The sequence below is a fragment of the Mauremys reevesii genome, linkage group 5 (genome assembly GCF_016161935.1).
Source record: "Mauremys reevesii isolate NIE-2019 linkage group 5, ASM1616193v1, whole genome shotgun sequence".
Taxonomy (NCBI): domain Eukaryota; kingdom Metazoa; phylum Chordata; order Testudines; family Geoemydidae; genus Mauremys; species Mauremys reevesii.
The window spans coordinates 112,966,771-112,990,593 of NC_052627.1; the positions used below are offsets into that span (position 1 = coordinate 112,966,771).

At 39.0% G+C, this 23,823-nt stretch overlaps 2 protein-coding genes across 12 annotated transcripts in view; one reads left to right on the forward strand and one right to left on the reverse strand.

Annotated features, from left to right (window-relative positions):
- NSG1 (neuronal vesicle trafficking associated 1) overlaps positions 1–3,658 on the forward strand; it is a 32,324-nt gene extending 28,666 nt beyond the window's left edge. For all 4 annotated transcript variants that reach the window (XM_039540187.1, XM_039540184.1, XM_039540186.1 and 1 more), the window contains one exon: positions 946–3,658. In XM_039540187.1, the coding sequence (XP_039396121.1) occupies positions 946–1,146 (201 nt within the window). In that variant the 3' untranslated portion in view covers positions 1,147–3,658. The remainder of the gene's footprint in view (positions 1–945) is intronic.
- A 223-nt stretch (positions 3,659–3,881) lies between these two features.
- Positions 3,882–23,823, reverse strand: part of STX18 (syntaxin 18) — a 93,524-nt gene continuing 73,582 nt past the window's right edge. For all 8 annotated transcript variants that reach the window (XM_039540175.1, XM_039540176.1, XM_039540181.1 and 5 more), the window contains 5 exons: positions 20,210–20,298; positions 7,155–7,213; positions 6,256–6,325; positions 5,515–5,595; positions 3,882–4,007 (listed from right to left, as the gene is read on the reverse strand). In XM_039540175.1, the coding sequence (XP_039396109.1) occupies positions 3,912–4,007; positions 5,515–5,595; positions 6,256–6,325; positions 7,155–7,213; positions 20,210–20,298 (395 nt within the window). In that variant the 3' untranslated portion in view covers positions 3,882–3,911. The remainder of the gene's footprint in view (positions 4,008–5,514; positions 5,596–6,255; positions 6,326–7,154; positions 7,214–20,209; positions 20,299–23,823) is intronic.

The window sequence follows — 23,823 nt, forward strand, 5'->3', positions numbered from 1 at the left end:
AGGCTCTGAAATCCATATTTAGATGCCTAAGCTCTTAAATCCATGTTTAACTTCAACCATGTATTTTTGAAAATCTTGGTTTCTTTTTGGGTAAACATATAGTCATATTTTTTGCTGTGGCATTAAGTTTACTACACTGTCATAGTGTGTTCATAGCTTGGCAACAGCATATTTGGTAGCTTTTATTCAACACAGACTGAAACCAGGCTCTTAAAGTGCCTACAGCCATATCTAACTATGGAATTGTAGCTTTAACTGCTTGAATTAGCTAACTGTTGAATTGAGAGGCACCAAAAAGGTCTGGTTCTAGAAATTTAAAGCCTTTTAAAAAACCTTGTTAAGGTAACAAACTAAATTTGACTGCTTGATGTTGTCTGCTATTTTAGAGTGTCTGTATAATAACTGTACTGAAGTATAGTGGAATACAATTGCATGACTATTGTCCTCTTGGGACTCATGAAAATAAGATGTGATGTAGGAGGTTATCACAGTGAGGAACGTATTCCAAAATAAATTTGGATTATTGAGACCAGTATATAGTGGTATCATTACAACAATATTGGTGTTGCTTCTACAGGGGCGGCTCTAGGAATTTTGCTGCCCCAAGCATGGCAGGCAGGCTGCCTTACGCAGCGTGCGTGCGGACGGTCCGCTGGTCCCGCGGCTTCGGCGGACCTCCTGAAGGCGTGCCTGCGGGAGGTCCGCCGAAGCCGCGGGACCAGCGGCCCCTCCGCAGGCACGCTGCTGAGGGCAGCCTGCCCTCCCACCCTTGCGGCGCCCACAGAGTCCCCCTGCAGCTTGCTGCCCCAAGCATGCGCTTGGAGCGCTAGGGCCTGGAGACACCCCTGTGCTTCTAGACTCGCACAAGTAAATCATGAAGACTATAAAGAGAAATTACTTGTCTTTTGGAACAGTCTCTAATGTAAATGGTGGATTTTCTTCCAGAATAATCAATGCATTCCAGTTGGATTAGAGAACTACTACTCTGAACAAGACTCCACCGCTCGAGGGAAATTTTACACTGTCATAAACCACTACAATCTGGCCAAACAAACCATCACACGCTCAGTGTCTCCATGGATGACAGTACTGTCAGAAGAGAAATTGTCTGAACAGGAGACTGAAGCTGCTGAGAAGTCAGCTTAGTGGGATAAGATTATTATGGTCATTTGAAGGTAACTAAGGGACTTTAAGGAACTTTTCATTAAATATAATTATGGATAATTTAGAGGTTACTCATGTTTATGGTGTAATTGCTTTTGTTTGCTGATACTGCTTTGCAAAAAATAAAACTTGCTACAAAACATTCATGGGCATAAAATAAGGTGCATATCAGCATCGCTTTAGAGCTCTGATACCATTTTCAACGTTAAGAAATCAACTTTAGATATTCTTGCAATTTACTGGATGTTGACAATTTTTCACTGGATTTTTCAGTGGTTTGGACTTCACATAATGTGCTTTGTTTGAACTGATACTTTTGGTTTTTATTACATAGCCATTTTTGCAAACTGAAACACCATAGCCGTAACTAGAGTGATCTCATTTAGCGAAGAGCTGTATTTAAAACTTGTTTTCAGCTCACAGCTGATATCAAGGACTTGCTGTAATGATTAGAATGGAGAAAGAAAAACTGTCAGGTAGCATATTTTTCTTCACTGTTGATTTGTAAGTGATGATGAAGTTCTCTGCAACAAGGCATGCTCAATGTTTTATTATTACTGTCAACAAAATTTCACTACATTCCCACTATGGCTTTAGTATGTTAGTAAGGATGTGCACTGAAACACAAACTAGATAGGACACAGTGGAACGAGAGACACGTTTTTAGTTATGGGTTTGTGCAAAAGCAACTTATGAACTGGAGGGTGTTCTGATGAGAAAGGACATCCTTTGATCACACTGAAGAAAGAGGCAGAAAGCCTTTCATTCTAGATTAGTCAGCCCTCTGTAATTTGTTTGATATGACAGAGGGAGTAACATTTTTTTAACACTTTCCCCTTTTTATATATACATTCTGAATCACTTTGAGTTAACTATGCTGTTTGCAATTTTCTGATTTTTTAACTACAGGACATCACAAGTGAAACTAATGTATTAGTTTACGCTACTTGCTGTTTTAAAGTGACATGTTAAAACTGAGTAAAGAAGCATACCTCGTTTATGATTTTGGAGGAAAAAATGTAGACAAACCTAGTATATTGTGGGTGCACGTTCAAGTTTGATGTTTCATTGTATTGATAAATTTCTTATTTTGTATGAAACAATTTTTTCATTTAATCTTAAATATGCATTACAAAAATTTTATTAATCTGCCAGTTAGACAAAATAAGCGTGTGAAGCTTTTAGGTATGAGATTCACTTTTCCTTTCATATTATTTAATGTGATATTTCTAGTGGACATGTCAAAAGTTCCATTGTTGTAGACACTATACAAAAATGAAAGGAAACCACTGGTTATTTGTCTAGTTGTGTAGAACAAACTTGGTCAGCTCCACTTTTGGGTTTTCTTCTAATCCATTATCGATGTATTTAGTATCAAGAACTTTACATACCAATAAAGTACAAAATGGCAACTGCTTCTCAATTCTATAGGTTTGATACCAAACATAACAATGAGTGTGCATTTTATAGTTATGAACTACTAAAAGCTTTGTTTATTATGCTTTGTGGAATGCATAAAAAGCAATAAATTATGTGCCAAAATTCTTTGCATTTTTAAAAAAGTTCAAACTCATGTAAACACATTAAAACATACCATGTTTTGTCTGCTAGTAGACATGTACTTTATTGAATGTAAATTAATTCACATGTAACTTTTGACATTTTCACTTCATGCAAAATAAAGAATAAGGATATTGCCTGTTGAGTACGGTATGTTGACATACATTTCCTAAGACACACAGTAAAATGAACTTTTAGATCAAAATTACCAAAAACATGAATTCACATTTTATAAGATTTGATTATTATCCTCCAGAGATGTGATTTAAATATATTTTCCCTTAAACTTAGACTAGTAAACAACTTCACTGTACAGCCATCTGCTGAACAGTGAGACTAGTTACTATCCTCAAAAGAAAACATTCAAAAATTTCAGGCAGCTGGAAACATAAAACTCATTTGGTGATTGATCCTGCAGCCCTTGAAGTCAATGGGAGTTTTCCCCCTGCCTTCAACAGGAGGTGGGTCATAAGCTCGTGGGGTTTATTTTTTTATTAGGTAGTTAACAACTTTAATACTTCAAAAAGTTTGGCTTCTGTGTTATCTATTCTTCAGCTTCGTTCCAACATCAATACATCAGTTGCACCACAGTGTGTTTACTATAATTTAACATACGCTAGGTTCCAAGAAGTGTCATGTAAGTAAAGCTTTATAACAGTGTTTAAGAGCATTACTTTCCAACAAATACAAATGACCCCTGCACAAACTAATTCTACAGGATTAGGCATGGCTTTCACAGATGTACAAGGTTATTACAATTTGTAGTGAGTGATGTGACTAAAGAAATCTGAGACAAGCTCAACCCTGTCTGCATTGCAACAATTTTCTTCATTGTACATCCTGTCTACATTGTGAACTTTCCACTAATTGGCTTGGTGGGCTACAATTTCCTAAATGTATAATTTACATTTTATTGAAAATTTCTTGCAACTTACTAAACTTGAGCCTGCTTTTTACTTGCTAGCTGATTCAAAGTTTTTAGCCGTGGAAGACTATCTTTTGTTTTATGAAGCTGCTGAAAGGACTTAAATGGTGTTGATCTTTTCACTGCAAAAGTGGTGTACACACACTTTTTTTGCTAGAAAATATTTTCCAGTCACAACAGTATGACATTTGCAAATAGCGTATCCTGCTTTGAGAGGAGGAATGTCTAAATCTTGTACAAACAACACAGAGGCTTTGTTTTATTAACTGTCATACCAGTCCAGGAAAAGCAAGGAGAATGAACACATTACAAGGAAGAAAAGGATCCATACTCGAAATCCAGCATTTTTTTGGATTGCCTGTAGGAAGATATGAGCTTAGTGACTATTTTTTCTTAAAAATACTGATTTCCCATAATATGACTCAACCAACAGTCCATCTGGGCACAGTCTGGCACTTCTTTAAGCCAGTGGCAAAACTCGCCACTGACTTCACTTAGAGAAGAGTTAGGCCCATATTTCTCTAGATTCTCTCCCCCCATGACTCAGGCCTCAAAATTTCAAAAGCAGAGTCAACGGAAGGAAAAAAGCAATCCCGCATCCTACCAATATAGCTGAGTTAGTTTATGATAGAACATAAGGCATGCACATTAATGAACAGTTCTAAAGAAAGTGTTATAAGAATTGATTAAAAAATGCATACATTATCTATTTAAATGCCAAACATTGACTTTCTAAGAACAAGAGAAACAGCTTCTCTAAACAGTTCTATTAAAGCTCTTCAGTGATTAAATAACTTAATAGCTGTTACTTGAGGGCTGATTTAACCTAGGTCAAGGCAATATTGTAAATGACCAAGTTCAAAATAGCAAACATTGATTCCAAGATTTGTTTTTCAACTGAAATGGTAAGGATGGGGGGTTATTTTAGACTTCATGTCAATAGACTAGCATTAATAGTATCCGTCTCCATTCTTAAGTAGAGAAGTTTTTATTTGTGGATCTTAGAGTTTTTACAGGTAGGGAAACAAACAGAGGTTAAATGACTTCCTCAAGTTAATGTGCACCAGAAGATCTGTGTGTTAGTCCCAGCTCTGCCACTGACACACTATGTGACCTTAGGGAAGTTAGTTACACTCTCTGTGCCTCAGTTCCACGAGCTGTAAAATGAAGATGATGATGCTTTGAGAGCGATGAATGAGATGCATTGTACTTGAGTGCTGAATATTATTAATAATCTATTTAGTCTATTGACAATTAGTCTAAAAAAATTCATCCTTGCCATCATATGCTTTGCCCGCTACACCATGTTACCTTTTGGATAACCGAATTTGAGAAATAACAATCCTAAATCAAGTCTCTGAAAATAAAGTCCCAAACAGATTTTCAAAAATAAGTGCCTAATGATAGGGTCTTAAATTCATGTTTAGGCATTTAGATAAGTGAACCTATAAACAGGATCTTATGCAATATGGGGAAGGGCCTCTTCTGAGCAAGATAATGTATCAAGACTATATTTCCATCAATTTCAGTGGTGTCTTCTTCCACCAAACTCCTTAGGGACACTGCATAGGTGACTACATGCAGCGCAGGGTCATCTTCATCTTCAATAAGGAGGTGAAGACCAGCAAAGTTTACAGGTCCCAGTGGTTGTTCAGATCAACATTAGTTAAACATGAAGTTTCACAGACTACACTTCAGTGTAAGTGATCCAGGTAGCTTCCACCCACACTACTATTGTTAATCAGATATAACCCTAAGGTAGTCACAAGTTGCAAATATGGCCATGGTATAGGGTATTGCTTAAGCAAAAATGCTTTGATAGCTAGCAGCAAGAAATGCATGGAAACACTACTTAGTAACATTACCTCTCTTATGTCTTCATTGCCGCCTTTGATATTTTCTGTTGCACCCACAACTAACTGATGAATATTGTCAATTTCAGTGTCCTGTTGAGCAAGAGTTCCATAAAGACAATGACAAATTCTGCAGAAAAATGTTAACTGTAAAGATCTGGGTCAGAATAGATCACAACTATGAAATAAAGTATGTGTCTTAATATCTTATGTGCATCTTTACCAATCTTCAAGGGACCGAGGGTTAATTAAATCTTAAATTTTCTGTCTGTGTCACTAGGAGCCTGAAATCAATAGAAAAACTTCTATTGACTTCAGTAGCCTTGTATCAGACCTACGTGTAGCATATAATTTTTCACCAGTTGTTTTAGGAAAGATGTTTAGTTTCCAAAATGCCACTAACTGAGCATAAGTAACAAGCAACATTAATAATGCACTGTTCTGAGGCAAAGGGACCTTAATAGTTAATTCAAGAGTTTTTCATCTTTTAATGTTACTAGGAAGATGTATCTACTAAGAATATTATGCAGGAAAAGCCATCATGTATTTGACTTTGAAACACGACTTTTAAGTTCCGTTTTTCCTCCGTGTCTGTTTTCTTTTATTCACATCTCTGATAACATAATGCAACTAACAAGACACAGAGCAGTTTCACAGCTGAGAAATGTCTGCAGGAAAAGCTCATTTCTCTTAAGCATACAGTTCAGTTATTTCTGTTGACATTTTGATGTTACAGCAGCAAATGTTTTTTACCTGTTGCAAGACTTTTTCTGTGAATATCTCTTGAAGTCTGGAGATTTCAACCACTTTCCCTTCAATTTGTCTTGACAAAACAAAAACACCCCCCCAAATATGTCATTGTGTTAGTGCAAAGATTTTCCACTGTAGATTCACTCTAGACTCAAATCCTCAAACCCAGCAAATGACACTATTAATAAGGTAGTCATTTTATCAGCAATTTGTTTAGTTAGCAGTAATGGACAAATATTCCATGTTTATGATGAGAGGGAATGGAGCCTGCAGATGCGCTGGAGTATACTGGAAGTTCTGTAGCAGCTTCACTTATATTAACAATGAGGGAGAAGAGTGTTATCAAAATGATATGGAAATGAATAATACAACTAGTTATATTAGTTATTTTGACATATCTATTTTATTTTAAGCTGACCCCATGTTTACAATTTTTGATTGCTGAAGACTTGTATTGAAAACACATGTATGGTATAAGTTGTCAGAGAAAAGATGGGGTTTCATAGGTGGGCAGTTGGGTCTTTTTCAGCTGGAGAAGCATGGGAGATAATTGGGCATTATAGGGAAACACAATCTGGATGTTTCTATTAAAATGATCAGCAATGAAACAGTAAATATTTAAATGGCTACATTTAAGTTTCAGACATAATCCATCAAATGGAAACATCAAACACCTTGTGGAGATTTTTTTCAGGCTGCCTGCAGACTCAGGAAACAACATGGCACGAGTTTACATTCAGTTCACATTTTCAAGGTTTATACCCAGCTTTATGGACTTCAGTTTTTTAAATGAAAGCTCATATTCTGGAGCAAGATATTAGCAAGAGGTGGAGTCTGTAGCCCTGGAACACGGGACCCTGGTTATTAAACATGCAAACCCAGCAAATAAGAGAAAGTTGTACCTCACTTCATCAAATAGGCTATTCATCTCACCAACAAGTCGCTTGTTTTCCTGTTCAAACTAAAAGGAGGAAAACAAAACAACAACAAAAAACACCACATGAAGTCACAGATCAGACTGTTGTAAAAGACATTCTAAGCAAGATTTCAATATTAATTATAATTAATTCACTAGCAATCAATGTTTAAGAGCTACAGAGATCTTTCTGTATTACTCACCCCCAGTTTGGGAAGTAAAAAAACCCAGCATGAACATGTTTGCTTTAACCAGCCACCTGAAAAGCCACTATTCTCTTCTTTTCCCCCAATGATGAACCAAAATGATTTTACAGATTTGCTCAATGCACAAGTACACAAAAGACACAATAAAAGCAACATTCCTCCTGACTTAATACATGTTTTCACTTGAGAAGCAGCTATAGTATATGATATTATGTGTGGTATGAAATGAAGAGCTTGAGTTTGCCAAAATATAAAACTTTCAGACATCTAGTACTGATACTTTAGAAAATAAAGCAAAGGCCAGTTGCAGTCTCTATAACCGGTCACACTCTTCATTTTAAATTGCGGTTACTCAATTAAGTAGCTTTTAAATTTACTATTATCATTACATTTTCCAAGCAAATAACCATAAACAGATTTTACTAGGTGTCAAGGTGTCACCCCAACTCTGAACTTTAGGGTACAGATGTGGGGACCTGCATGAGATAACCCCTAAGCTTATTTACCAGCTTAGATCTAGTAGCTGCCACCACCAAATAGTTTAAACAAATGTTTATGGGAGAGTCATTTGGAAACTGTCTTCCCCCCAAATATTTCCCCAGTCTTTATCCCCCTTTTCCTGGCAGGACTGAGACTGATTCACCTCCCACCAATTTCTGGTGAGCCCAGATCCAAAAAACCCTTGGATCTTAAAACAAGGAAATATCAATCAGGTTCTTAAAAGAAGACTTTTAATTAAAGAAAAGGGGCGAAAGGAATACCTCTGTGAGATTAGCATGCAAGCTACTCTCACAGACAACAGATTCAAAACACAGAGGATGTGCCTCTGGGCAAAAACCTTAAAGTTACACAAAGAAACCCAATTTGATTCTCCCTCTTATGCAAAAGGAAGTCACAAAAGAAAATAACCATAATCTAATACCTTCCTTCTCTAAACACTTACTACTTTTAAGAAATGTTAGATGGCTGATTCCTGGATCCTTTCCTCCAGCACAAACTTACTGAACAGACCAAAGACTCATTTCCCTCCTCCCTCTTTGAAAACATCTTGTCCCCCCCCCCCCATTGGTTCCTCTGGTCAGGTGTTGGCTGGGCTATGTGAACTTCTTAACCCTTTACAGGTAAAAGAGGAATTAACCCTTAACTGTCTGTTTATGACACTAGGGAAATAAGCTCTGCTTTCAGAGATGGACTACATTAATTGCCAGTTCATTTGGAGTTCACAGTAGTAGTTTTTTGCATCATGCTCATCCAAAAAGACTAAGAGACCTGAAGATGATTTGACAAGTCTGCACAGCCAAACTATAACATATAAATAACAGGCTAACTGCAATCCTCAATGTAAAGAAACTTTTCCAAGAAGAACCAGACTATGCCCTAAACATCACATTATGAAACTCTATTTAGATGGGGGATGGGATTTTCCAAAGTGCCTAAGTGATTTAGGAGAACAAATCCCATTGAAAGTCACAAGTTCCATTTGGAAACCCCACCCAAGGGAATTCAGAATTATGTTGATTACTTCTACAAGAGCAGTGCTTGAGTAGGAGCCAAGAAGGTATGCTTCTGAAATCAACCATTACAAAGTTTCAAAGAGTCCCTGAAAAGCTATAGGTTGAAAATGCCGGGTTGATTTATTTTCTGTGAAAATTTTACTGAATATGAAACATTAATACTTATAATACACAAAAGGTAGGATGCGCCTGTGATATACTTTCTTTCTAAATAGAGAGCCCCATATGTAGCAGTGGAATAGTGGAAAATGTGGTCCCCACACTCCAAATAATTTCACACAGGAGCAGAGTGAAATAGTCCAGCACCTTAACTGTGCAAAGAGAATGAGTATTATTCCATTTCTTTCAAGAACACTTGGTATTTACACTGAACTCATCTATTAAAACACTTCCTTTGTGTTTTGCATAATCTAATCAAGTTTCAATTTCATTAGCAATAAAAATACAATGCTTCTCCATTATAGGGTTGACAGGTGTCCGGTTTTTGACTGGAATACCCAGTCAGCAGTGCTGACCGGACCATTAAAAGTCCGGTTGGCGGCACTGGCAGGCTCCCTGCCTGGCTCCACACACAGCTCTCAGAAGTGGCCAGCATGTCCCTCCAGCTCCTAGGCGGAGGGAAAGTCATAAGTGCTCCATGTGCTGTCCCCACCCCGCGCACTGGCTCCGCAGTGCTGTCCAATAGGAGTTAGTAGCAATCTGAGCAAATGCCCGGTATTTCTAAGAAACAGAAGTTTCGTAGGGATTAAGCAAAAATTACTCAACACTATATGTCAATGCAAAAAGCAGAGGAATTTAGTAACTGCCTGAACCACAATCTTTAACAGGAAAGACGGGTAGCTACATTAATGTAAAATTAGTCCAATGTTGGTAGCTAGACATTTCGCTTTCCACACAGACATTACTGAAAATGCCCTAAGCTGTATTTTTTTTAAATGATGGACAATGTAAACATTTCAATACTTCAGAGTAATTTAAACATTTAATTCATCATTAATTTTTTCAAGATACTGCATGTAAATCAATGTGCACAATATGGCATAGAGCTAATCAAACTCAGCTTTTGTGCAGCTCCAATCTGCACGAGTAGGCAACTTTAATGCCATTATGATGCCATCTTTCATAATTAATCACAATGTTCGTTGCTCACCCTATCACTTTCCCCCAGTCCTCTTAGCATAAAAAAAAGACTATGCTCACAGCATAATTTTTTCAAAAGATCTTCTTTTATCTCAAACTAATTGACATTTATTTGAAAACCCTCAGAAAATTCAATCTTTATTCACAGATTATGTGCTGCAAATTTCAGGAAGATACACTGGAATTGTACTTACACAGAAGTTGAATCTTACTTTCAGAGATTCAAGAGGCTGAATCAACACTGCTTTAACTATGGAGGCCTGAACAGTGCCTCCACAATGTCTACTAGTTGATCCATATTTCTAGGATATGCCACTGAATACTGTGTATAACAATCCAGTATTTTTCTTTCCTGCTGGTAACACTATTCCAACTTTCCAACACAGCAACAGTACAAATGTGTGTGTGTGTGTGTGTGTGTGTGTGTGTGTGTGTGTGTGTGTGTGTGTGTGTGTGTGTGTGTGTGTGGTCAAGCACTTCTTCCCTTCCAAATGGTTTTAGTTCATAGAGTGACCATTAGACCATTCCAGGTATAGAACATACCAAGCAGCTCTATGATGAGGAAGTTTGCCCTTCAAGAAAGAAAGCCTGAATTTTAGAATATTTCTTTTTAGGATACACTGTTCTGGGATTTATTTACTCATTACGGATAGATGATGTCACAATGTGACTGGTCCCTTTAAGGAGAATTGGGACCAGCCCCATATATGCCATAATTAATTAGCTGCTTCCCAGCCTGAGAGGGCAGGGCTAAGGGGTGTCAGATGATGCTTTAATGGACACCTGGCTCAGAGAAGAAGGGCTGAGAGAGATCAGTCTGGAGCAGAATCACAGAGAGCAGGCAGACTCCTGTGACAAGCCCTGAGTGATGGTCTGCAGGAGGCTGGGTACTTCAAAGCTACCAGCCTTGTGGCCTGGTGCTCTATACCAGAGTAGGAAAGGACACAAGGAACAGAGCCCAGCAGGGGATGAGGACAGTATTCCAGGGGAAATGGCCTGGAGGGTGAGCGCGCTATCTCAGAGCCAGAAAGGGGCTGGGAACGGAGCCCATGGCTGAAGAGAAGCTCCTGAAAGGCAGAAGAAACTTGTGTTTGCTGGGAATTTTAATGACTTGTGCTACCCTGGAAGAAGCGTTTGTTTGTGACTTGGTCATATCTTGAGAACAGCCTCGTGTCTGGAAAGCTAAGGCGCTACACCTCACGGAGGAAAACCAAGAGGGGGTGCCTTCAGTGCCCGTGTTTGGCCAACAGGGGGTGTTACTGAGTGGTCACTACCCCACAACAGACTGTCTTACATTTTGAAAGAGTATTTTAGTAATTGTGTGGCATTTATTTCATTCTGATATTTAAAATGAGCATTAACCCATTAAAAGGAGCTAGGTGTCCAATTAATATTGTCTCTACATTCACAACAGAAGAGTGGGTGCTAAATACGATAATTTATCTGTTTCCATTTATCTGTTTCTTCCAAAATGTCCTATCCTGTCTACAGATATATATTTATGGGTGGCTTCGTAACAGCTACATTCCATGTAACAGGAATATTCAGCTGTGCCCACAGCCATGGCCTACCCATCCTCAACTACAGAGTGATGCTAGGGGATGATATTTAGTGACACAAGCCCCTATTCCCCACAGGCATTGAAGCACTCTAGAAAGTGTCTTCCAGAGGTTCAATCCTATCAGCAGCAATCCATCCATAGTCCAAGCCTATTCCCCTGCCCACAGATTCATGGCAGAATCCTAACATCCCAACCTGAATAATTAAATTACCTCCCATCACAAGGACCCTGTCTTTGGAGACTCTTCCGCCAAAGGGCGCGTGTATTAACAAAATCTAATGACTGGTATAGACATATTTACTATTATAGTAATGAATGGCTACAAGAGTTAAACCCTTGGGACCTGATTCACCACTGCACATCAGGTTTACACTGGTGTAAGTATTAAATGGAGTCACACCAGTGTAAACCTGAAGTAAAGTGGTATACCGAGCTCGGAAGGTCCAGCACCGAGTAGTCAAGATAGTCACTGACTGGAGAAGGCAGCCAATTTATAGCTGTTTGTAAAATTGCTGGTGCTGAATTTTTCACGCTGGACTATTCAAACTTGTTCGTGCTGCTGCGGGAATAAGTTGGAACAGTCCTGCATTAAAAATTCAGCACCAAAAATTTTACCATTTTTTAGCACCCTAGTAAGAATTATATAACCAGTTTAGAAATCAGATTTTCAATACACAGTAAATGCTTGTGATCTGTTACAAATAGTATAAATCCACTTTTAGAATGTATTCTAAAGAAATCCCAAACCCTCTACTCATATTTAAAAAAAAAATATCCCTAGATAAACTTTGTAATTTGAAATGATGGCTGATGAATTATTTGGTCTGCACTGTAATAAGCTATGATAGAACAGTCAATTGAACAAAAGGTTAGAACACAGAGCACATAATACATCAATATGTCACAAAAGAATTTACATGATAGGAACATAAAACTGAAACTACCGCAATCTAAATATAGCTCAACTATCTATGGCTTAATAAAGAAAGCTCTTTTTATGACAGTAAAATATGCTGCTACAAAAGGATGGCACAAAGTGACAAATTGCTTAGACTTTGCCCAAGATTTAATGAATAAAAGTAATAATCAGTTCTTTTTTGTTATCCCAAGAGATACATCATTAAATGTCTGTATGTGATTTCACCATAGACAAAAAATAAGATGAAAGTAGTTGAGGAAATTAAACCTTTTCAAACAAAAACAGATTTAATTACACTCAATCTGACCACAAGACATCTGCTTACAATAACTATAAAAGCATTAATATACCTGCACTATGGGTTATAAATTAGGATTTATTGTGCAAATCATACAATAGTCTGCAACCATTTTGGACCATGTAATGATCTCTCCTGTGGGTGAAATAATGAATTAAATTGCAGTTGTGGCCATATGATAGAGGTTTAACTTATTATTTTACCCTCAAGAAAGAGCATGAAACACTGATTGTGAATTATGGGTATAATTTGCCAAATCACATTCCAATTTAAAACCAATACTCTAGTTTCTACAGTATTTCTCACCGTGTACGTTTTGGGAGTCAATTTACTTAAAATAAGTATCCGACGAAGTGGGTATTCACCCACGAAAGCTCATACTCCAAAACGTCTGTTAGTCTATAAGGTGCCACAGGATTCTTTGCTGCTTTTACAGATCCAGACTAACACGGCTACCCCTCTGATACTTAAAATAAATGTAACTTCCATGCAACTGGACCATTATTCACAGAAAAAGAATTAAAAGAGTAAAAATTAACTACTCCTGTAATAGCATATATAAAAATAGAGGAGAAATGTCTAAACACCCCTTATCAAATGAGCTATTGGCTATTGTGAGGATTCATTAACACTTGTAAAGCACATTGAGATTCTTGCATTGAAGAGACTAGGTTGTTGCAGTGTTGTGATGAAGCATGTTATCTGATACAATGTCCTAATGCAATTCTCAGGGAAGAGAATATAGCTGCCTGATTTCTACTCATACTAATGTAATTCCACTGAATTCAGTTTTTGCACACGAATGAAAAATTGGGCCCAGTGTTTTATCTCTGCTGGGGGAGAAAATCTTTCAGAACAGCTTGGAAATTTATCAGTTTTGAGTTCTTGTTAATCAACACAATAATATTAAAATAACCTAAAATTCATTAAAATATAGACAAAATCCTTTGGCTAGGTGCCAGCACGTCTCCAAACCTCAGGCATACCTGCAGAACTATTGCTCAAAAATGCTTTCAGGTGTTGGCGACAGTGCACTTTCATGTAGACAAAACCACTACACACATCCCTGCATTTTGTAAATAGCCTCATCTAGTTATATTTAATAATAAAACTATTTATATTAGGTCTAGAAAATAGAATTAAGTCTTGCTAGAAGCACTTTAAGCATCAATTAGTGGGAAAAGATTATATCAGTAACATTCTTACTGCTCATATGAAAAAAGAGAGCGAGAGAAGGAAAGAGGGCAATACCAGTAAGGAATGGTTACTCGCCTCTCATAACTGTTGTTCTTCGAGATGTGGTGTATATGTTCATTACACTAGATGTGTGGGCATCCCGTGCACCAGTGCTGAAGAGTTTTCCCTAGCAGTATCCATAGAGGCCATGCCTATGCCTGGTGCCCTCATGCTCCAAGGTGAGGGTATAAAGGGCAGAGCCATGCTGCCCACCCTTCACTTCCTCATACCCGACCCTTAGTTGAAACATCCTGGAGGTTTGGGGAAGGAGGGTGAGCTGTATAATGGACATGCAATGCATCTTGAAGAACAACAGTTATGAGAGGTGAGTAACCGTTCTTGCTTCTTTGAGTGGTTGCATGTGTCCATTACACTAGGTGACTCCTGTATAGTTTCCAGTGGAGGTGGGGCTAGGAATCTCACTGGCAGAGGGACTGCAGAACTGCTTTCCCTACATTAGTATCTTCCCTTGACCCGGCGGCAATCACAATATCTCACAAAGGTGTGGACTGATGACCACATTGCTGCTCTACAAGTATCCACAATAGGGATGTTTCCTACAAATGCTGTGGCTGTTGCACGCTCTGGTTGAATGCACAGACAGTGTTTCTGGAGGGGTGGCAACCTATGTGTTGTAGCACATGACAACAGAGCTGGTGATCCACTTGGACAGTCATTGTTCTGCACAGGAGACTAATAGTTGGGAAGAGATCTGAAAGGGCTTCATTCTATCTAGACAAAAAGCCAGAACATCCAGAATGTGGAGCTTTGGTTCGTCCTTACGAGCTTGTGGCTTGGAAAGAAAACCAGTAAATATACTGACTGAGATGGAAGACACGTACTCCTTTGACTCATAGACTTTAAGGTCAGACGGGACCATTATGATAATCTAGTCTGACCTCCTGCACAACGCAGGCCACAGAATCTCACCCATCCACTCCTGTAACAAACCCCTAACCTATGTCTGTTATTGAAGTCCTCAAATTGTGGTTTGAAGACCTCAAGCTGCAGAGAAGAGAGAAACTGTGGCCTAAACTGTACCTTGTCCTTAACAAAACAGGGTAGGTAATGCAGCTCACCTACTCTCCTATTGGAGGTGACAGTCACTAAAAAGACCACAAGCAGGAGGATAACAGGTCAAAGGGGGGAACCATAAGGGCAGATAACACTAAATTCAAATCCCACTTGAGAGGGTGAGAAGCTGAAGTACCTTACTTACAGCTTTGATTAATGCTGGCCATATTTGCCTCTTACAATGCTTGTATAGCAAAAGAGATCAACTCTGGGTAAGATATCAGAGATTTTTCAGGTAGGACTCCAGCACTTGACCTGCAGGTAAGGAAGGTTCAACATATGGGCTAGCCTACACCTCCATCAAAAGAAAACCAGCCAACCAGCTCAGGATTGACTTTTGGCAACATTTTAAGTAAGTCAGGGCAGGAGAGAGGGTAACGCTAGCTATAGCGATAGCTCGCTTTTGTATGCTTCTTTCACCTCTTGTTTCCTGCTGTATTTTCAGTGCTATTTGCTCCAGTACTAAGGGAAGCTACTTTTTTGTTAGCATCAAAGGAAACACATTTGAAGTGAAAATTTGCAGTTAATATTTAAAAGTAAACTAATGCACGTCCCAGGAGCAATTTACTTACCATGTTAATATATCACTTTGCAAGCAGAGATTTAAAAAACAAAAAAAAAATCTCAGTAGCATTCTGCATCTGATGCTCCACTGACCAGGCTATTAAATCTGGAGCTAAGGTTAAAACTTCCAACCCAAGTTACTCCACTAGCCTAGGCCTGGTAGGGGTGTCAGGTCATTGTCATGTTTGGGGTATCATCCTGCCAAATGTCAGCACAACAAGGCACATTAAGAATAAAAGTGACAGGATACCCTTGTATTTGTTTATTTAGTTCAGAACGTCACTGTTGGTTTCAGGCAGGTTTTTTTATATTAAGTGTCACTCGTGACACACAGCAAATGAAGTGTAAAAAGTCAGCCGATGTAAGATGGACAATGCCAAGTGCAAGTATATAAAAAATAAAAATGAAAGCAGGAGGACTCTGAAAGACCGCATGGAGTAATAATGCACTTTCTAAAATCATCCAGCGGCTATCCCTTAGGAATAGATGACAGAAGGTCAGACTACAGCTAGCTCAGGATTGTGAATTCTAGAATTCCTTCCTTCATCTCGTTGTGAATATTTATTTCTCAAGCACTTAAAAAGAAATCTTTAAACACTGTATAGAGATGCCATGAAACTTTATTCCAAACTGCTAGAATAAAGAGTATGGCAACTGGTCCAAAACCTAGTATATAGCACAGAGCCAAAAGAAAAGACACTAACAAGGTTATTAATCAGCTGTTAGAAAACCATATTATATATAGCAACTCAAATAGTTGGTGTTAACCTCCATTTGACCTGCAGGAGATTTACATGGAGAGCTCTAACATTAGCATGCAGATTGCTGGAAGAAAACAGAAGAGAGGCCTCTGTGAAAGAGTGGCCTTTTTACGTCAGATTGAGAGGAAAAAAAAAAAAGATGAGTGAGGAGGATGTTGTCATCATCCAGGGAAGCTTGTTAAGGACTTTAAGTAGGATCATGTCTGCTCCTTTCTCTTGAGAGGGGCCACATTCACTCTTTCACAATGCGGTCTGCAATTCAGGGGGCTGTTTTGGTCCCTCACCCTCCTCCTAGACATTCAGCAACTGTGGTCAAGAGTATTTGTTCTTTTAATCTGTGATTAGCTAAGTGAGTGTGACCTTTTTCCTTAGCTATAGCCCTTTCCACAGTTATTTACACCTTTGTCGTGTCTAGGATGGTTATTATAGTGCTCTACCTAGGACCTAAGTTCCCTCTAAGCTATATGGCTGCCCAGCAGTCTATCAAGTGTCGTACATTTCAGGTACCCCTCCACCCACTGCTGTGCTGCTCCTGCCCTCTGCCTTGGAGCCCCTGGCCACCTGCTCCTGAGAGCCTCCTGCTTGCTGTGCAGAGCAGGGGGGAGGGTGTCCTCCTCCCCCCCACCCCTGTACCCCATCTCCACAGAGCAGGGGAGGGGACACGACAGGGCTCAGGAGTGGGATGGAGCTTGCTGGCAGCTGCTGCTGTGTCTGAACAAAACAGGCTTCAGACTGGTGAGTGCCAATCGACTTAAACGGACAGCATACTTAAGGGGGCAGCATGTGTTTCACACACACACACACACACACACAGTCTTTCACACTCACCTAACACATACTTGTATAAGATAATAATAATAATAATAATAATAATAGGAGATATACCACTCTCCTAGAACTGGAAGGGACCTTGAAAGGTCATCGAGTCCAGCCCCCTGCCTTCACTAGTACTGATTTTTGCCCCAGATCCCTAAGTGGCCCCTTCAAGGATTGAACTCACAACCCTGGGTTTAGCAGGCCAATGCTCAAACCACTGACCTATCCCTCCCGCCTCATTACTGTTGTTGCAGCAAAGAATCCTGTGGCACCTTATAGACTAACAGACGTTTTGCAGCATGAGCTTTCGTGGGTGAATACGAACATCGGCCAAACTGGACAGTCTCTAAGGAAAAGGATAAATGGACACAAATCAGACATTAGGAATGGCAATATACAAAAACCTGTAGGAGAACACTTCAACCTCCCTGGCCACACAATAGCAGATTTTAAGGTGGCCATCCTACAGCAAAAAAACTTTAGGACCAGACTTCAAAGAGAAACTGCTGAGCTCCAGTTCATCTGCAAATTTAACACCATCAGCTCAGGACTAAACAAAGACTGTGAATGGCTTGCCAATTACAGAACCAGTTTCTCCTCCCTTGGTTTTCACACCTCAGCTGCTGGAACAGGGCCTCATCCTCCGATTGATCTAACCTCGTTATCTCTAGCTTGCTTCTTGCTTGCTTATATATACACACCTGCCCCTGGAAATTTCCACTGCTTGCATCCGAAGAAGTGGGTATTCACCCACGAAAGCTCATGCTGCAAAACATGTTAGTCTATAAGGTGCCACAGGATTCTTTGCTGCTTCTACAGAACCAGACTAACACGGCTACCCCTCTGATACATTACTGCTGTTGTTACTTCTTGATACTTCCTGCAATGCACATATATTCTCTGTAATTTTATTCTTTCAAATTGCTGCTATTTTAGTTATTTGACTGATCTATGTCTTTCACAATTTTTATTTCTCTCTTATGCTTACGTTCAATTCTTTGAGTAGTGAGTTCTAAAATGCCTAATCTGTCCTGGCTGGAGTAATTATCCCTATGGTAATTTTTAAAAAATATATATTTTAAATATATACTGGTGGCGCATAGCCACAAATTACCTCAATATTGATGCACATAAAATTCAATCCGCACATGAATGGAAAAAATTAGAGTGAATATTGTCGAGGACTACTCTTGAATACCATCATGGAAGCTTCAGATACTGCTGGATACAGCAGCCTTCTGCTTAGCAACACTAGTCATGCTGAGGACATTACAACCTAAGGCCTGTTTGCTGTATTGCTTCCAGTTTGCTTCAAAGTGCAATACAAGGTGGTTATGTCAAAGCCCCACGAGACCTGGTTTCCGAATACTTTGGGTCCTGTCCACACTAGGGAAAGTTTAGCGACACGGAGACCGCATATAGATGGGCTACAGCTGCTACTTACGTTTTAAAGCACCATGTCAATCAGCTCTGCCAAGAGCAGGGTTAACTGACACAGCATGAAATGATGGTGATAACCAGTGGCTGACATTAGAATCATAGAATATCAGGGTTGGAAGGGACCTCAGGAGGTCATCTAGTCCAATCCCCTGCGCAAAGCAGGACCAATCCCCAACTAAATCATCCCAGCCAGGGCTTTGCCAAGCCTGACCTTAAAAACCTCTAAGGAAGGAGATTCCACCACCTCCCTAGGTAACCCATTCCAATGCTTCACCACCCCCCTAGTGAAAAAGTTTTTCCTAATATCCAACCTAAGCCTCCCCCACTGCAACTTGAGACCATTACTCCTTGTTCTGTCATCTGGTACCACTGAGAACAGTCTAGATCCATCCTCTTTGGAACCCCCTTTCAGGTAGTTGAAAGCAGCTATCAAATCCCCCCTCACTCTTCTCTTCTGCAGACTAAACAATCCCAGTTCCCTCAGCCTCTCCTCATAAGTCATGTGCTCCGTCTCCCTAATAATTTTTGATGCCCCCCGCTGGACTGTTTCCAATTTTTCCACATCCTTCTTGCAGTGTGGGGTCCAAAAGTGGACACAGCACTCCAGATGAGGCCTCACCCATGTTGAATAGAGGGGAATGATCATGTCCCTCGATCTGCTGGCAATGCCCCTTTTGATAGAGCTGAATTGGTGTTAGCAATGGCACGAAAGATTCAGAAATTTTCCCTAGTGTAGGAAGAGCGTCGGAGACTGCCTCTCTCCTTACCTACTCTTCTGACAATTGGGATCAGAGCATTTGTTAGTCCCAGGGTTGAGTTTTCTAGCTTTCCAACACATTGCTCTGAGAACAAGCCTCATAAGGTGGCAAAGTGAGCTGCACAGACAGCTATGAAGGAAAGCTTGTAGGCTGCCTATTCACACTAAAAAAAACTGCTCAATCTCTTTTATAAGCACTAAAAATTCACAGATAAAAAGAATGAAATTACATAAGAGTAACTGGCAACAGAATAACTCAAACAGGGATAGCAATAGCAGCAGCAACAATCTTTATCTTCCAAAAGTTTCTTTATGCTTCTCTTCATGTTGCCATGACTTCCTTTGTCTGATGATTGAAACAGCAACCCATAGTAGCAATTTAAAAGGGCAATTTAAATTTAAATTTCAATCAGCAGTTTTAATTGCTGAAAAATACTGTCTCGCTAATATCATGGCTGCACAGCAGTCTCTCTTTTTTGTAGCAATTTTAAATATTAACTGATACTAAGAATTAGAAATCCAAGTTGAAAAGGCACCTTTGTTATTTGTTAGTCTCTAAGGTGCCACAAGTACTCCTGTTCTTTTTGCTGATACAGACTAACACGGCTGCTACTCTGAAATTTGGTAAGTTACTCTGCATAAAAAGCAAGTCAAGAGCCAAGTGAGAGTGTGTATTGTGTTCCTTAAGGCACCATATGCACACATAGCATTAGCTGGAAAGGTGGGGAGAGGGAAGATATAAAAACAGAATTTACCATCTGAATTTCTTCAGGTGACAGTTCATCTTCACCTTTGCCATCCCCCCATAGCCCCAAGTTAGTGTGGGCATCTGTCAGATTCTGATCTGTAAAGATAACAAAAATCCCAAACACATCAGCATACCGACATGTGAAGCTACAACCACCGCTTACTCATTTAGTATCAACCATCAAATGATTAGATTTCATTTCTAGTTAATTGAGACTCATGCTATACATTTATCAGCAGTTCACACAGGTAAGGTACAAGTGCAGGACTGGGGGCAAAGATTTAGACACACACTTAATTTTGTTCACTGGGAGTAGCTGTTTTGAAGTATGGACGTTGCAGCAAGGGGAACTACTCATAGTGTATAACGTTAAGCCCATGCAGAAGTCTTCGCAGCATCATTTCCTTTGTCAGGAAACGAGATATTTGTAAAACTCAAAACAAAGTCATTTCTCCCACAATGTGCACTTTAACAGAAATATATGTACACTTTTGAAAATGACACCAACTGTATAAAGCCATTACCTTTCCTGAGATTTCAGAAAACCACCTCCTTGCAACTCACATGATTTTGCAAAATTAAACCCAGAACCTCATTTCAAAATATTAGCATAAACCTCCTCTCATTTCCTTATGTCGTTGATTCTGCAGATTATGGCCCCAATCGTGCAACTGATTCCTCACGAGGGGCCTGCCTACATGCAACAAGTTAGATCAGGCTCCAGCCTGCAAACACTTAACACCAGGTTTGTTTGTTTTTACATACTGGAGGATCCCCATTCATTTCAATAGGGATACTCTCATAAGTGAAGTTGTATTTGATTTGCAAGACTGGGACCTAAAACATCTTAAATATCTAACTTCTGAAAATAGAGTATACAATAGAAATTGCAGTTTAAGATTAACTACTATAAGGTACTTCTGGACAAGGAGAAAAATACCACTTTCTTTTAATTCCTTTTATCTCTACTAAACTGCTCAAGATAGTTAAGACCAAAGCAGACTGTGAAGAACTTCTAAAAGATCTCACAAAACTAAGTGATTGGGCAACAAAATGGCAAATGAAATTTAATGTGGTAAAGTCATACACATTGGAAAAAATAACCCCAACTATACATACAATATGGTGGGGGCTGATTTAGCTACAACTAATCAGGAAAGAGATCTTGGAGTCATTGTGGATAGTTCTCTGAAGACGTCCACACAGTGTGCAGCGGCGGTCAAAAAAGCAAACAGGATGTTATGAATCATTTTAAAAGGGATAGAGAATAGGATGGAGAATATCTTATTGCCCTTATATAAATCGATGGTACACCCACATCTTGAATACTGCATATAGAGGTGGTCTCCTCATCTCAAAAAAGATATACTGGCATTAGAAAAGGTTCGAGGAAGGGCAACTAAAATGATTAGGAGTTTGGGGAGGGTCCCATATGAGGAGAGATTAAAGAGGCTAGAACTTTTCAGCTTGGAAAAGAGGAGACTAAGCGGGGGGAATGAGGTATATAAAATCATGAGTGGTGTGGAGAAAGTGAATAAGGGAAAGTTATTTACTTGTTCCCATAATATAAGAACTAGGGGCCTCTAAATGAAATTAATGGGCAGCAGGTTTAAAACAATAAAAGGAAGTTCTTCACAGAGCGCACAGTCAACCTGTGGAACTCCTTGCCTGGGGAGGCTGGGAAGGCTAGGACTATAACAGGGTTTAAAAGAGAACTAAATAAATTCATAGAGGTTAAGTCCATTAATGGCTATTAGCCAGGATGGATAAGGAATGGTGTTCCTAGCCTCTGTTTGGCAGAGGGTGGAGATGGATGGCAGGAGAGAGATCATTTGATCATTACCTGTTAGGTTCACTCCCTCTGGGGCACCTGGCATTGGTCACTGTCAGTAGACAGGATACTGGGCTGGATGAACCTTTGGTCTGACCTGGTATGGCCGTTCTTATGGTCTCATAGGAACCAACTGATTCTGACATTTTGTCTGTTTTGGCAAGAAGCAGCATCAATACCCAAAGTGTCGGAGTTAGTACTGTATCCCTGGGAGGTTTTTTACTACCCCCCAACTGGGACATTGTTATAAACCTCAGCACAGAGATCTGTGCCATCCCACAAGGGACTCTATGCCTTGGTTGCTTAGAGTTACCAGATTCAAGTTGCAAAACTAAGATGCAGAAAGGTTTTTGTTTCACCTTTTTGTAGGTTTTGGAATTGCTGTTAATCATAATATTTTCCTTATTTAGATGCTTAGATACTTTTTTATTTGGATTCATTGTAATTGTTTATAATCTTGTATTTGAATGTTTTCAATTAAATAAGCAATGTTGATGCATCACTCTGAGAAACCAACTTCTCTTGGGAAACCTCTAACAGCAGTCTGTTTAAAAACAATTTCATGAGAGATATTGTAAGGAGATATTTTCCTCTTGCTCTTTGTTACCAGAACATCTGCATGAAACCCATTTTTTTTTTTTTTTAAACTCTGGTGTTGCTGCTCATTCCTTCTCCAAAAATTATAGGACTGGTTTCTGACATCACAACTGGTTTCTGTGGAAATGATTGCAATGTTACAAACAAAAGATTGTGAATGAGCAGCAGGATCAGCTTAGCTCTTATGAAAACCAGACTTTTTGTTTCTTACAAGTGCCCTAACTAATAAAAAAACAAGTAAAGAAGAAAAAATTTAAGATGGTTTACAAATAATTCTGGTTATGTTTTCCTTAGGGCATCATCAGCTCTTTACATGTATTTCACAGAGAAATAAATTATTTTGTTTAGATGTTACACCAAAATTATAATGAATACATGTCATTGCAGGAAAATATCCTGTTCAGTTTTCAGTGAAGTAGTTGTTCAAGATTTCATCTGTCATTTTGATCTTATTCACTTGATTCAAAGAAAAGAGGATAATTAGTTTATGGAACTGACTATAAAATAATAAATATTCCCTTTTTTATCCCAAAGGACCCAATTATTTCTAGGCACTGCCAATACTTGGCAAGAAACAGTACGTGTATCCAACAAGTTCATTAATAAACAAATACACCCAGAGTAAGCACTAGGTGAGAGACATTCTCTCATCTTCCCAGAGTTGCTCCTGTCACTACGACACATTTCCTGCTACCGGGAAAGCAGATTTGAGGCTTTCCTGGAGTATACCTTAATGTTGCTCTATGATTATGATTCATCTAGCAAAACCTAGAGAAAGAAAAATATCTATTTCCTAGGGTTGCTGAAATGAAGTACTTTATATCTCTGTTGTTTCTGAAAGATGCATTGACTGTTTTAATTAACAATCAAATTCCTTTTAACCCATTTCCAAACTAGTTTACTTCACATTGAAAAGAAAGATGTGCTAAACTGAAGGATTAATTCAAAAGCCATCATTTATATTTCATTCCATAAACAAACTGTCCTGTTTGTAATAAGCAAATCAAAATTGGGCAATATATAATCTTTAAAGGTTTATCAAACAAACACCAAATGGGCGTTTCCTACAATGATGCATGTTTTTTTAGGATTCTGATGTAAAAAGGCTGTTCAGTATCAAAACAAAAGTACCGTAATCCAATCTGCCAGAGAACGGACTAAACCATGATGAACTGAGGCAAAAGATTCATCCA